The sequence below is a fragment of the Ruditapes philippinarum genome, unplaced genomic scaffold, assembly GCF_026571515.1.
Source record: "Ruditapes philippinarum isolate M1 unplaced genomic scaffold, ASM2657151v2 ctg15430_1_1_1_1, whole genome shotgun sequence".
Taxonomy (NCBI): Eukaryota; Metazoa; Mollusca; class Bivalvia; order Venerida; family Veneridae; genus Ruditapes; species Ruditapes philippinarum.
Genome location: NW_026855868.1, coordinates 3,645 through 18,066, shown reverse-complemented (window position 1 = coordinate 18,066; position 14,422 = coordinate 3,645). Strand labels below are relative to the sequence as shown.

The window sequence follows — 14,422 nt, the reverse complement described above, 5'->3', positions numbered from 1 at the left end:
CTTTAATAAACTATCAAATAAGCACGCAATAAATTAACATCAAAGTATGAAATGCTTATTCATTATCAGGCATTCAATATAAATATTATGTTGCAGAAAAAATGTATTTCGTACAAACTTCAAATGAATATCTTTATAATTATTTTGTTTTATTTTCGGTGCTTATTCTCCTTATTCTCTAATTAACAAATATCACAAAAAAGAGATTTAAACACTCAAAGCCATTTAGATACGAGTTGTATATTTTATCAAGTTTAAGATCATTTATGAGAAATTCATCTGTTAATTAAATTTTCTTTGAAATAACATTTTAAAAACAGTTATTTTCATCTCTGAATTAAACCTTCATCAAATTGCCTAGAATTAAGTTTTTATGCATATATATTTATTATATCATATTGAAATAATTTCAGTATGCGTAAAAGTCAATGTTATTCATAACTAGCTTAAATAAATATAATTAGCCCATTTAGAAAGACATATGGCCCATGGCTTTGAAAGCCTTTCCTTAAATACGTTTGTTTAACGTTTGTAAGAAATTCGTCGCTAGAAAATATTTAACACAATAATTATCGAATGAAAAAAAACATTAAACATGAAGTCTTTATACTTATGTATACCTATATTCTATCTAAAGGTCCTGAAAGGGTTCAAAGAAAAAAATAAAGAGACAAGACATAGCTTTAAGTTATAATATATCTTACTGCAAGCAAAGAAGTAAGTAAAGTCAAGTCAAGAATGTAAACTAAGTAAAATAAGTAAAGTAAACAAGTAAAGTAATATTAAGTAACATAAAGTTAGACCAAAAATAAAGCAAATCAATTCTTAAAGTATGGAATGTTAGTAGTAAGTAAAGTTAGTAGGCAAGTTTAGTATAATAAGTAAGTAGTAAACTGCTTTTCCCTTAAAACTTTTATTCCAGCTGTAGCCTTTAGCGAAATTAATTTAAGAATACCGTGACCATGGATTTTGTCTTCAAAACATCAAAATTTATTATCGACAAATGTTCTATATGACAAGTAAATAAGATAGATATGCATGCATTGTCTTGTGAAAAAAAGCTTTATTACATTGAATGTCATTTATTATTTTAAATTACTTGACCTTCTCTTAAACCTCAAATATACTGATAGAAATAAAATTGCTTCGTGTCCATACTTCCTACTCAAAAGTACTATATATGGTCCTTTTAAAAGTACTATATATGGTCCTTTTAATAAATTAATTGCTATTCTTGGCATTTTGATAACTTTGATAATGTAAAAAAAAAGGGGGAAAATTAAAAATTTGCTATTTTGTCACATAAGAGAAAAATTTGGTTTTTTCCCCCACAAAAACCCTTTAAAATTGTCAAATTTGAAAAATCTCCCTTTAATAAGGGCTTTTTAAAACCCCAAATTTAAATTTTTTAATACCCATTTCCCTTTTTCCCCAATTTAATTCTTTTTCTTATCTTCCCAACTCAAAATTTTTCCAACATTTTTAAAACATCTTTCCCCCAATGTTTTAAATATTTTGAGCTAAATCACTTAAATGAGTTTTTATTTTCTATGTAAGTGAAAAGGGAACCCTCCCGATGATCCATATGTTACCCCTGCAATCTGAATTATTTCAAAAGCGTTAAATGAAAATAGAAATTAAAAAAAGAGCATAGAGTTAATTTCAGACTTGAACAAAGTACATCGTAATTCAAGTATATATTCAAGTCAATAATTGCACGTCAAGTGGCCATGCTTATATACAAATCAATCATTAAACTTTTAAGACAAAATATATCTGTTTACAATGAAGGAGATAATATAAAGTTATATGGTAACAAATGTACTTATATCAATGTAAAAAAACTGACAGTACCAGAAATAGTACTGGCAACTTCACATAATATTGAATACCATATTTTACTCAGCGAGTCTTATATTCCTCTAAAAGTCAATGGATGTGAAGCAGCAGTGAACTTAATACCTTCTGAAATCCATCCTTTCTAAAACAACATTCATTTAAAGTTCATGCACATGCTATTTGATTCAGAAGAATTCTAAATGTAATTTTGATATTAGTACTTTGTCATGAAGCAATTACTCTATTTCTTGGAAACACAAACTCATTCTAGACACAATTCAAAACGGTAAATAAGTAACCGAGCTGATAGCAAAAATACCTTTGAGATGTATTAACATTAACCAACATGGCCGCGTATGACAAGGTATAGTGTAAGTCTTGAAGCATTTCTGAATTGATTTCAGTGAAAACCTATTGTTGAGGCTTTTAACGTTATTAATGCTGATTGACATATATTCAACACTTTTTTATAGTTGATTGTCACATTGAAACAATGCAAACTACGAAGATTCTTTCAATGAAATTTTAAAGGCGATCAACTTAGTACAAGATGCCAAAGATTATGCCCTTTTATGAATACTGTTTGAGAATGCTTGAATAATATTACGATTCGTTCGTGTAAAATGAAAAGTTTTAGTATCATTTTACAATTTTGGAATTTGCTACAAAAATTGTAAATGTCTTTTGTCTTGCATCCTTATCATATTTCAATAGCTGAATAATGACATTACAATTTTAAAGACTTAATGTTTTCGCAACATTACGTTGATGAATCGATTCCAGATTCATTTTGATATGAAATATAACGAAGGAAAAATCAATTATTAACATTCCGAAGGAACATCAATGTTGTGCTTTTGTGATAGTTTTATTAATCTCTTTTTGAATTGCAGCAAGCTTTTTTCAAACACAAAATGATTTCCCTATTAACCACAATATTCTGATCAATACTTTAATCGTGGTTTGGTATAATAACCGTTTGTATTCTTTCATGAATATTTCAAAGTTCTGCCTGTGAAATAGAGATTTATGTTTTTATTATTGAAAAATATAATAGTTTGAAATTAGATCTAAAAAAAGATATAGAGGAATACGAAAAAGTTCAGAGCTGCGATACGCTCTATTTATTGATTTGTACATATATGTCAAATCACATATCTTTAAGCATTTAAAAGATATAACGCGTTTGACATAAAATGTAAGATTTATTTTTTTTGTATTAAAGGCTTGCAGCGGGAAAATAAACCCAAAAAACTAGAAAGGAGCACTACAATTAACTAATATGCAACATCTGCGTTTTTGAAATAATCCGAAATTCTTTGGCATTATATGATAATCTATATCGACTGTTATGTAGAACTGTGCACTTAAAAAGAAAAACACCAAAGCAAAAAGTAAAAGCAAAAAGCAAAGCAAAAGTATAAACCAGTAATTTTAGATTTAAAGAATTTAAGTCTTTTGCCTATAGGGACTACATATGAGAACATCTTCATGTTCTTTATTCTTTAAGATCCTTCATCAATTAGCCATTCGCAATGGCAGTTTAAGGTGAATTATGACGATTACCTTTATCAGTTATCTGAGAAAAGTCAAAATTATCAAATACTTGTTCATGCTATTAGAATCCTCAGATTCTCTCTCGTACAAATTGTTTTGGGGGATATACACATAAATGGTTATTTTACAAAAATTGCAAAAAATGTAAAAAACGTGTTGTTATAATATTATGTTTTCATATATTTAGAAAAATATGATAATATTATATCTGTGAATGTAAATACAAAGAATATACATGTATTATAAGCAACAATTCCTAAATTAGAAAACTTTAACTTGTCTGGAATAAATTTGCGCAAGGTAATGTATTTATTTGTGTGAGTTGATAAATAAGATAACACATCGGTTAAAAATTTAAACTTTGGGTTTTGGCGCCAAATTTTATATAAATTTTGCTATAGAAAAAGGCATTTTAAAAAGGTATAAACCCAAAAGTTTATGGAAAAAAAAGCAAAAAAGAAACAAATTTTTAAAATTTAGTAAACATTATTGGGGAAGTTTTTTCCCTAAATTTTTTATGACCCTTTCAAAAATGTTTACGTTTTTTATTTATTGCTCATTCCCCTAATGAAATAATTTCAAATTTAAAATAATTTTAAAGATCAAAAATGCACCTAGGTAAATTTGTGTATTCAGACTAAGAATTGAATCTATTAAAAACATATTTGTAAGATACACCGATTAACGTATTTGCATATTTTCGATTTATAAGTATCAAACAATTCTGGACATTGTATTGTTCCACCAAATAGTAACTTGCTGGTGTTTATGTATATGTTTTTTGCCAATAACATAGTTGAATATTTGATCTGATTTGATTTTTTTTGGTTCAAGAATATCTTAAAAACACTATTTAGTTCTTATAATATTATCAGAATAATAATCGAAGTTCGAGGTTCTAAAAATTGTGTTTTGTATCTATAATAATTGTAAAATAATTTAAAATGAATAAGAACTGCCTATTTAATATCAATAATTATTTTCAAACTGGTTATACAGGAGATGTTACAATCAAATCTTAAAACGAAACGCAATTAGTTTAATGAATAAGTCAGTGATTATTAAACTTATTAACAATATATGTTTTAGTTTCATTATACCATCGTAAAATTAAACCTTTTGATTAAGAATTTTGAATCATATAAAATTTTATAACCATCTGAATAGGGTCATCTTATACATATTTGTTTCACAGCGTGTCAACTTTGGAGGCATGACCATTTATTTTACGATTATGTCCATATTGACCCGTTGGCTTTCTGTAAAGGTATTTGTTATTTGAAGCAGTTTGAGGGTGCCATATTAAGTTCCACTGACCACTGGTCAGGTACTTGAACTATTGACACCTGCTTAGTTTCACATGAGAAGGTGGTGCAGGATGGACATGCATAGGTATAAAAGAATTCAGCCTCAACCCAATTGTCATATTCGTCTACAAGGCAAATATTCACTATGTTCTCGTGCGCTCTACTCTTCGCAATTTATGGTAAGTGCTTCTTGATACTAATTCTTTCGGCAAATTTAAACTGTAAATAACATTTTAATAGGATGGAAAGTCTTCGAATCTTTTTAACAAAATTCAATTCATTGACGTGTGTTATGAAAACTGCTATGTTTAAGACAAAATAAAAGCCTGAAAAGGAAGCACTTTTATATGTACACGACAAAAGGTAACTGAGCGACTAATTATTACATTAAAAAGAAATAATCATTATATGACTTGAATGTAAATGACTTTATGCAGTTACTAGTTTCATATATTCGCCAAACATTTCAAAAACTTTAAATTCACATTGTTTTAACATTATCATGTATATCATGCATTGAGAAAAAGTTTCGGCAGAAAAATTCTCTGTGATATATATATAGTCATATTCTTTTTTCACATTAATTGCATTGTCATATGACAATTTGTATGTTTTGTTTCAAATACATTTCTTCAGAACATTTCAAAAGTAATAAAATCACATTGTTTGACATTGTTATCGATATTATGTTTAGAGACAAAGTTTTGGCAGAAAGTTTTTTTTGTTTTATTTAAAAAATAATACAATATAAATTAAGATGTTTCTCTACGAACAGTCATATTTGTACTTGCGTGCTTTGTAACGTTTCATCACTCAGGTACAATCAAATACTATTATTCAGCCGGTCAGAGGGTCTATCTGTCATTCTTTTTTTTGTATTCATTAGTATTTATAAGACTTATGTTGTTTTGTTAAAGCAAATATTTCAACATTGTTCATTCTCTTTATTTGAGTTTTTGTTGTTTTCAAAGCTGTTGTTGCCTCGGACGAGGCTGGTTCCCGGGTTTTGAGTAAACCACTTGGTATGACGTCGAGAATTATAAATGGTATTGAAGCTACACCATACGAGTTTCCCCACCAGGTGGCTCTCCTATCAATGAATGCTAATGGAGGCGGCTCACACATGTGTGGTGGATCTGTAATCGCACAGGATTGGGTGATTACAGCGGCCCACTGTGTTGAAGGAAGGTAAATTGTTAATCCGGACACAATTAGTTTAAATTATTTGACAACATTTTATTGATTTTTGTCAAGCCGAACTTTTGTTCCATTTAGAACATATGTCAAGCCGTTATTTACAATATGCTAAAACATGTATATCATTTACTATAATAAATATCATAGAAATCTTTTAATTATATTATACTCATTTGCCTTATTTCAAAAATAAAATAATATTTTGGTTTTTCAGAATTTAACACCAGTTAATAGAAAATTTCTTATATAGAATACGAAATATCATCTTTCTCTGAAAAGATAGTTTCTGAAATATCAAGACAAAATACAAAGTTAAAATCAAATTCCAAATTCAGTTCATTATTTTCAAAATTTAGGACAGAAAACGATAAATGAAGATGTTACATTAAGTCAATACTTGTAAACCAATTCACCTTTAAATTAGAAGATGTTCTTATAGTTTATGTGATCATATAAAAGTCCTAGATTATAAAAACATTGTTGATTTTTAAGCTGGATTAATTCAGTGAATCTGTTTGATTTTGTTCTTAAATTAAGGTGGATCATTTTCTTTTAAACATAATCACTTTTATTGTTCTTTATCCAATCATTTGAATACATAATACACTATTATGAAATAAAAGCATTTAAGCAAACTCGTATATAATGTAGAATGGATAATGATAACAGCTGATATTCTAATAATTCTAACATAGACCTGAAGCTTCGTTGGCGGTTGTGGTTGATCTACACGATTATACAAACCCTGGAAACTATATCTGGTTTGACATCGCCGAAATCATTATGGTAAGTATCTAGTACTCAAATCATTAATTCATCATCGGTCGTGAACAAAATATTATACGCACTCTACGGCACAGTACAAACATTTTCTTTTATAAAAAGGTTGAATATTTTAAACAACTGAATGCAGTAATAAGTTAAAAGATAAGTTACTGAAGCTAAAAATAAGAGGAAACCTTGTGGCTAATTTGTACAACTGTAGAGTCTGGTTCCTTGGATAAGCTAGAGCAAGTGTCACATAATTTATTCCCAAGGCGTTAATAATAATATTGTTATATATCTTACCTAAGCTAAATGAATCATTAACAAGAAGTGTTACATGTTTGTTTCGTTGGAATTTATTCCAAAGTCTTTGCTAAAACTTTTACTTAAGCTAAATAAATCATTAACTAGAAGTCTGTAAATTGAGTAATACGGTGCAACCTTTAAAGTATGATCCCTAGTCGAGCAATAACATAAATAAAAAAATGAAATGATAAATAAGAAATTAAACCTCGCAAGGGCAACACATCTCTCCCAAGAAACAACCAAAAAATTTGTCTTCCAAATGGTTTCTCCATGGGTGGAACTGTTATTTTATTTTTACTGTCTAATAGCATAAAGACTACAACAAAGGAACTGGCGGTTTCCCGAATGATGTGGCCCTCCTTCGATTAGTACCGCACGGACAAGATATCACAAAAAACATCATCAAGATTGCAAAAGGAACCAATGATTATGCTGGCCAGATATGTACTATCAGTGGTTGGGGCGTCAAAGGTAAAGCTCAAAGCTTGGTATATACTATTTCAAATCGTGTTAGAGAAGATTGTTGTCTTTGGGCGTTATTATAGTGTAATTATTTCTTATAAAGATACACAGTTTAAAGTAATTAAAATCAATGTGTGTGTGAAAATCGGAAAAAAATGATTTATTCAAACTGTACTTGTATAAAGAAATGTAAGTACAAATTGATTAATAAAACCAAGAATTATATTCGGATGCCTCGGATGCCAAATCATACTTGAAGAGATTTCTAAATGGAAGAAAGTTAAATGTATATGGCTTTTGTCCGATTTTTTACACATACGTAGTTAATTAAATAAGACAACGATGTTTGAAAATATATTCAAAAACAGTTGATGGATCTGGTGCTTCGAAACTGAAGAAAGCTGACGTATCTGTCTTAACCATGAATCAATGTGTTAGCTACTGGGGAGATAGGAACATTCTTAACCAACATGTTTGTGTCAAAGGGTACGATACCACCGAAGGAAGCGGATCTTGTAATGTAAATATTTTATTTCATATAAAATAAGTAAAATTGCTTTGAAAATTTGAAATCATGGTATGTTGGAGTCCTCGCATCATCGGTTGTTCGTGTATAAATCAATTGTTAAATATCCTAACAAATAATTATTTTCTTATGCATACAGGGGGACAGCGGCGGACCATTAGTCTGTGGAAATGAACTCGTTGGTGTAACATCTTGGGGATTCTCCGGATGTCACCAAAACGGTGTTGTGACACACCCAAGTGTGTACGCTCGTGTTTCCTACTTCTATGACTGGGTGAACGCTAACTGTGGAAACTGCAATGTCTAGATTACTTGTTTATTTCTTGTTCTTGTACAATTGAAATAAAAAGCAAAGTTACCCCATTGATGATAATGATTTGCAAGCAAATAAACGAATTACCAATTTAATCAGAAATTATTATTATTAGCTTCGTGGTTAAAAAAAATAACGTAAAATAACTTGATTTGCTCTAAGCATTTTAGAAAAAACATCACTGTACCATTTGAATTAAGTCTATAAAACTTTGTTTTAATCAACCATTGCAATGAGGGACAGTAGTGGATTATCTTCCCTTGATAAAAACCGAGGTTAACCAAAATGTAAGTAGTTCCAAATATTTGGAAGCCTTTGCTTTTATCGTTGAGTTTTATGTAAGACAGGTTGATATGTCTTAATCAATTATTTCACATGATCAACCTAATGTGAAACTAATGTAAAATATTGTTTATTTATGTAACAATTGTACATCTTAATTGCAAATATTTTATAATGATTCAGCAAATGAATATCAATTTACCAAATTAATTATAGCTTCGTGGTTAAAAAATACGATAAAGTCAGAATTAGAATAGCATACTGTACCATTTATTAAAGGTATAACAAGTTTTCATAATTCCCTCATTAAAGCACAACTTGCTTCTTATCACTGTATAACGCATTACAAATTGAGATAACTCAAATTATATTATCTTTTGCGATCATGAATTACCCTAACCTTGAAAGTACCCAATTTATATCAGTGGTTTACACGGCTTTGAATTTTGAAGAATTTCTTAGAATTTTAAGGAATTTCAAAATCAAAATTTCAAAACTGTTTTTTTATTCAATTATTATATTATTATTCTTATTATTATTGTATTTTCATGTACAAAGTAACATTACTATTTCTTACAAAAACGTGCTTAATAGATTTAACTTCTCTCATTTGATAAAGAAATGTGTAATTGCATATATAGTGCTATATGATCAAAAGTATATTGTTATGCCAGTTAACTGCCAGTTATTACTCACAATATGTTCAATTCCCACATTTATGTTGATATTTTTCGATAATAAGCCCTAAATTATACGACAATGACATTGTAAGTACTGTTATGCTTTCACGATGTCGTTATGAAGAACTTGTTAGTATTATAAATAATCAAAATTGTCATATATTTTTGTTTGAATCACCTTCTTGTGCCACTTTTTGAAATTACCAGCTGGTTATTATTCCATACCTTCGCATCTCATGTTGGACAAGACAGGGTATAAAAGACCCGAACGAAAGCTTGTTCCTTACATTCGCTACATTGGCAAATATTCAATATGCTTTTGTACGTTGTTTTCTTCGCAGTTGTCGGTGAGTTTTTCTATTTTAACAATTTGAATATGTATTTGTTTCTTATTTTCCATTCACAAGAAAAATTTCTTGCCTAGTATAATTTAAAGTGTAAAAATGTATTTCTGGAGAAAATAGGGAAAATACCAATACAAAATGGTACAAGTTCAAACAATTCTGGAAAACGGACACTGTTTTATATATTACAATTTTAATACAGTTAATTTGCAACGTTCTAAATATCACTCAACTTATCTCGTTTAATTGGCAATACATAAACTTTTCAATAAATTCTTCTTCGTGGTTCATTTTGCATTGAAGTTAATCAAAGTTAACAAACTTCTAGAGTTATCAGTTTAATGTTGTTTGACATAATGAATAACAGTTTTATATGTAATGATAATATGGTGAATGTTAAACAGTTATATTTTGAAAATAAGCTATAAGATATCTTTTTGATATACTTAAAGTATTTTGCTTCTTAATAATTTACTGTATTTTATTTTGAAAATTTTATTTTATTTTAAATGAAGCTCATGTGTAATTCATAAAATATTATTATAAATTGCTTACAAACGTCTTATACAAGAAAATAAAATAAGATACTATCAAATTTAATGTACCTTTCACCATCATTGTGTGTAATGTTTATAATTATTCTATACTAAGTCTTATGATTTACATTTATTCGCTGATATTGAACTATAATAAATATAATAAATGTCCATATACAATGATTATAAATGAAATGTGGTTTAAAGCATACGTTTACAAGTATCGAAGACAGAATCCTTTTCTGTCAGATTAGCTATTGCTGCATTTCTTTCGAGGGGTCCAACCAATATGTTGATCTCCGGCTTATATAATACTTGGTATGTAGCATCTTTAATCATAAGTAGATTAATGTGAATTACACCTCGCGCAGTTGAATTATACATATAGTTTATTTTGGATAACTTTGATATTTAAGCTGTTGTGACATCCATTGAGAATGAAACTCGATTTCTAAGCGACCCTCTAGATAAATCATCGAGGATCATAAACGGGGTAGAAGCAAATAAAGGCGAATTCCCCCACCAGGCGGCGCTACTAAATAATGGCTACCACTCATGTGGGGCGTCTGTTATCGCACAGAATTGGGTAATTACAGCCGCCCATTGCGTCGACGGAAGGTAATTTAAATTTTCTTTAGAAATATTTATTCTATATTGATGAAACTATAAAATAAGGCATCTTCCTACAAATATGATGAAACATTGTACATTCTTCAATCCATTCGTGATGAATCAACAAAATAGGCAGTTTAGCTATAGAAGCAATCGTATATGATCATTATGCATAATTCAGTACATTCGTGATAAACAATCAATCTATAAGATTTTATTCCTTAGTTCGCCATTGTGAATGAATATTCCTAGTCGACCTTATTATTTATTTCAATAATTTTAATTCATGTTAAATAAAATGAATCGTTATTTGTTTTACTTTGTCAAAAATATATATTTCTCAATTTCTATTTATTGCATTTTGATCTTGAATTTACTATTCTTTGTCCATACTATCGTTGCCAAAACGGAAAGCATTACATTAAACTAGTACCGATAAAAATTGTATATTTTTTTTTATTCCTATGCTTGTAAAAGCTTGTATTTATCTTAATGCAATAATGGTTCTGGATCCTACTCATATGTATATATATGTTGTAAATACACACGATAAATTATTTTATGCATCGCTTTTCATTTAGGACTGCAGGACAATTAGCTATAGTGGTTAACCTTCATGACTACAGTAATCCAGGAATAAGTGGAGTAGATTACATCTACTTTAATGTTGAACAGATAATCATGGTCAGTATTGTATTTTCATAGTAATATTAAATTGTGGAAATAAACATCATAAATCTACATAATTTGATACAGTAACTACATGTATTTATAAAGTTGTGCCAAAATTTCCTTAACCCTATTTGTCCTAAAAACGACACTTTATATGTCAGGTTCTTTATGTTACATTGTAGAATATCTGGCGGATAGACTGATGTCCGTGTATATAAGAAAAACAAATGTCATAATTCTGCAATGAAAATTGACGTTACAAACTCTTAGAAATATAATTATTCTTATATACACAAAAGAGATAATCTAGGCAAGAAATAATTCCATGTATGGAACAAATCTAGAATTGAATTATATTACTCTGAGTCAGCTGGCATATCCATTAAAAAAAGTTAAGTGTACAAAACAATGGGGAAAGGTTCCAGATAATGTAAAAGGCTAGCTTAACCCCCTGATCAAGATTTTAAAGTCAAGACTTTTTTTCAAACCTTTTTTTTAAATTCTAACAGCATGAGAACTACAACACAGGATCTGGAGCTTTCCCAAATGACGTGGCTGTCCTTAGGCTAACACCAAAAGCAGGGGTTGATATCTCCGGTAACGCAATAAAGCTTGCAGAAGGAAGTCAAACTTATGCAGGTCAAATATGTACTATCAGTGGCTGGGGCGTCAAGGGTAAAGTTATAAATCTGCTTTTGAAATTCCTGTTTAAAGTCATGTCCAATACGCCAATGAAAGTTTTAGAACATACACATACCTGAGTAATATAATAAAATGTAAGCTTTAACAAAAAAGTCAAAAATAAATGAAGCATTTCGTTCGAACATTGAAAAGGAGGATAATAAAAATAAAATTAAGTCAAGCTTTACTATTATGAAATATTTTAAACTACTTATATACATGTATAATAAGACAACACATTTTCGCTCGCAAGAAAATCAATGTTTTATTTAGAAAAAAAGCGAAAATGTACACAGATTGTTCAATTTTAACAATTAATACACTCAACAAATGTTCTGTTTTATCAATAAAAATCATGCCTTTACATTTGTTTTTGAACAAAAATGTTTTCTGAACAGTTGATGGTACTGGTGCTTCGAAACTGAAAAAAGCTGACGTGTCTGTGTTAAGCAAGAGTGAATGTGTTAGCTACTGGGGATCAAGGAACATTCTTGACCAACATGTTTGCGTGAAAGGGTACGATACCACAGAAGGAAGCGGATCATGCAATGTAAACACTTTCAACATTTAGTAAATTTGAATTCTAAAGGAGCAATTTCATTATATCTTACATCATCGGTTGTTTGTACTTTATGTATGCTGAATTAATTACCTGATAAATATATTTTCTAATTCACACAGGGAGACAGTGGCGGACCCTTAATCTGTGGAAATGTACTTGTGGGTGTTACATCCTGGGGATTTTCCGGATGTCACCAAGACGGCGTGGTGACACACCCAAGTGTGTACGCTCGGGTGACAACTTTCTATAGCTGGGTGAATAGCAAGTGTGGAAACTGCGCTGCTTAATAAGCGACATGTTTGTATGTTGTCTGTGAAACATTTAAAATAAAAAGGCAAATTTGAAAATTGACTTTATCATGATGTTACTCCACCATAATGGCCTCATACTTGCATACATAAACATATTTTATTAAATACAAAAATGTTCCTGTTTTGTATATAATGACGACTTCTTAACGTTGTGGGATTTTGTTTAATTAAAAACACTTGTCAGAACTATATACATTCCAAATGATAACATTATTATATAGAATTGAAACATTATGGCATTATCACAGGAAGTACAAGTTTAAGTTTAATTTCTCTTTTGAAAACTGAAAGAGTTTGATACACACCGACCTACATATAACACACTTATTTTTTGTTATTTCCAATTAAAATAAACATTAGTTATGCATTTTGGTAAACCACTGCAACTTGCAAACATGTTTTAACATACCAAATTGCTGAAAAAAAAACTAATAAAATGGACATAAAAAGTCTCCTCGTATAATTTATATCCTATTTACTCTCCTGCGCATCGAGCGAATGTTCCACTACTGTTCACTTTTGAAGTAACGGCCATGTATTCAATAAGCTTCTAAGAGGGCGTAATATCCGGTTGCGTATTTAAGAGTGGTTTTACCAATGAAAGTTTTGTCATCATAAATGAGTTTCTCCAAATTACAAGGTAGACAAACTGAAGAGTCCAGAAATCATTTTACCAAATTTTTTTCTTCATAGGGAATTATTTTCAAAAATGGAAGAACTCAATACAAAAGCTCATGTAGTATTCCGCATTGTGACATAGTGACAACATATTAACCTTAGATAACACTAATGCTGAAGTAGCTTTAGGATCTAGACAAGAGGCGTAGTTTTCCTCTGTTCCATATTGTCTCACGTTTTAATGACATTAAGTATCAGGATAAAGATTAAAATTAAAGTTCTATATTTATGTCGGGGGTCACATTGTCCTGAAATTAACACAAGATAGACACATGAAAACGAATTTTTTAGTGTCTTGCTGAATAAGCCGTAAACCGTATCAAAAATGACAAGCAACAGTGTGCATTAAGTATAAGATGATATCAGACAATGAAATCAAAATAAATATATATTTTTTTACATTTCCATAACAATAATCTTCACAGATAAGCTGATCGAAGTGAATATGAAAGGATAAAATATATACTTTTTATAATATAAACCCTGATCTAAAACTATTCCTCATTTGATCAATGTTTATCTTCATTCACAAAGTCGTATTACTAATTAGAATGAGTAGATGCCATTACAAATAAGCATTATTTTATTTGTACCAAAGAGCATTTCATCAATGAATGCAAGCTTCCAAAATCTCGATCTTTTGAATTTAATATTTGTCTCAATGAACAAGTGAAAGAAATTGAGCATGGTATTTCAAAAGGTCACGTGACATTTTAAAGCACTCTCATTAAATATTAAACTAAAGTTGATATCTTTAAAATTTTGACGTTTTATAAGAACGACAAATTTTGA

At 29.4% G+C, this 14,422-nt stretch overlaps 2 protein-coding genes across 2 annotated transcripts; both read left to right on the top strand.

Annotated features, from left to right (window-relative positions):
* Nucleotides 1-4,826: 4,826 nt before the first annotated feature.
* Nucleotides 4,827-8,349, top strand: LOC132744657 (fibrinolytic enzyme, isozyme C-like). Its single transcript, XM_060733417.1, has 6 exons — nt 4,827-4,882; nt 5,675-5,891; nt 6,596-6,686; nt 7,280-7,442; nt 7,802-7,953; nt 8,099-8,349. The coding sequence occupies exons 1-6, from the start codon at nt 4,849-4,851 to the stop codon at nt 8,264-8,266; spliced, it is 825 nt and encodes a 274-aa protein (XP_060589400.1). The 5' UTR covers nt 4,827-4,848; the 3' UTR covers nt 8,267-8,349.
* A 1,080-nt stretch (nt 8,350-9,429) lies between these two features.
* Nucleotides 9,430-12,988, top strand: LOC132744659 (fibrinolytic enzyme, isozyme C-like). The gene is made up of 6 exons (XM_060733420.1): nt 9,430-9,581; nt 10,531-10,732; nt 11,308-11,410; nt 11,908-12,073; nt 12,478-12,629; nt 12,761-12,988. Exons 1-6 carry the CDS (start codon nt 9,548-9,550, stop codon nt 12,926-12,928), a joined length of 825 nt encoding a protein of 274 aa, XP_060589403.1. The 5' UTR covers nt 9,430-9,547; the 3' UTR covers nt 12,929-12,988.
* Nucleotides 12,989-14,422: the final 1,434 nt, after the last annotated feature.

Bases quoted from the DNA above. Each gene is read 5' to 3' on its own strand.
- LOC132744657 (XM_060733417.1), top strand. From the start codon at position 4,849: ATGTTCTCGTGCGCTCTACTCTTCGCAATTTATG. The intron at 4,883-5,674 runs GTAAGTGCTTCT...TTGTTTTCAAAG, and splicing joins TCTACTCTTCGCAATTTATG to CTGTTGTTGCCTCGGACGAG. The intron at 7,443-7,801 runs GTAAAGCTCAAA...ATTCAAAAACAG, and splicing joins CAGTGGTTGGGGCGTCAAAG to TTGATGGATCTGGTGCTTCG.
- LOC132744659 (XM_060733420.1), top strand. From the start codon at position 9,548: ATGCTTTTGTACGTTGTTTTCTTCGCAGTTGTCG. The intron at 12,074-12,477 runs GTAAAGTTATAA...TTTTCTGAACAG, and splicing joins CAGTGGCTGGGGCGTCAAGG to TTGATGGTACTGGTGCTTCG. The intron at 12,630-12,760 runs GTAAACACTTTC...TAATTCACACAG, and splicing joins AAGGAAGCGGATCATGCAAT to GGAGACAGTGGCGGACCCTT.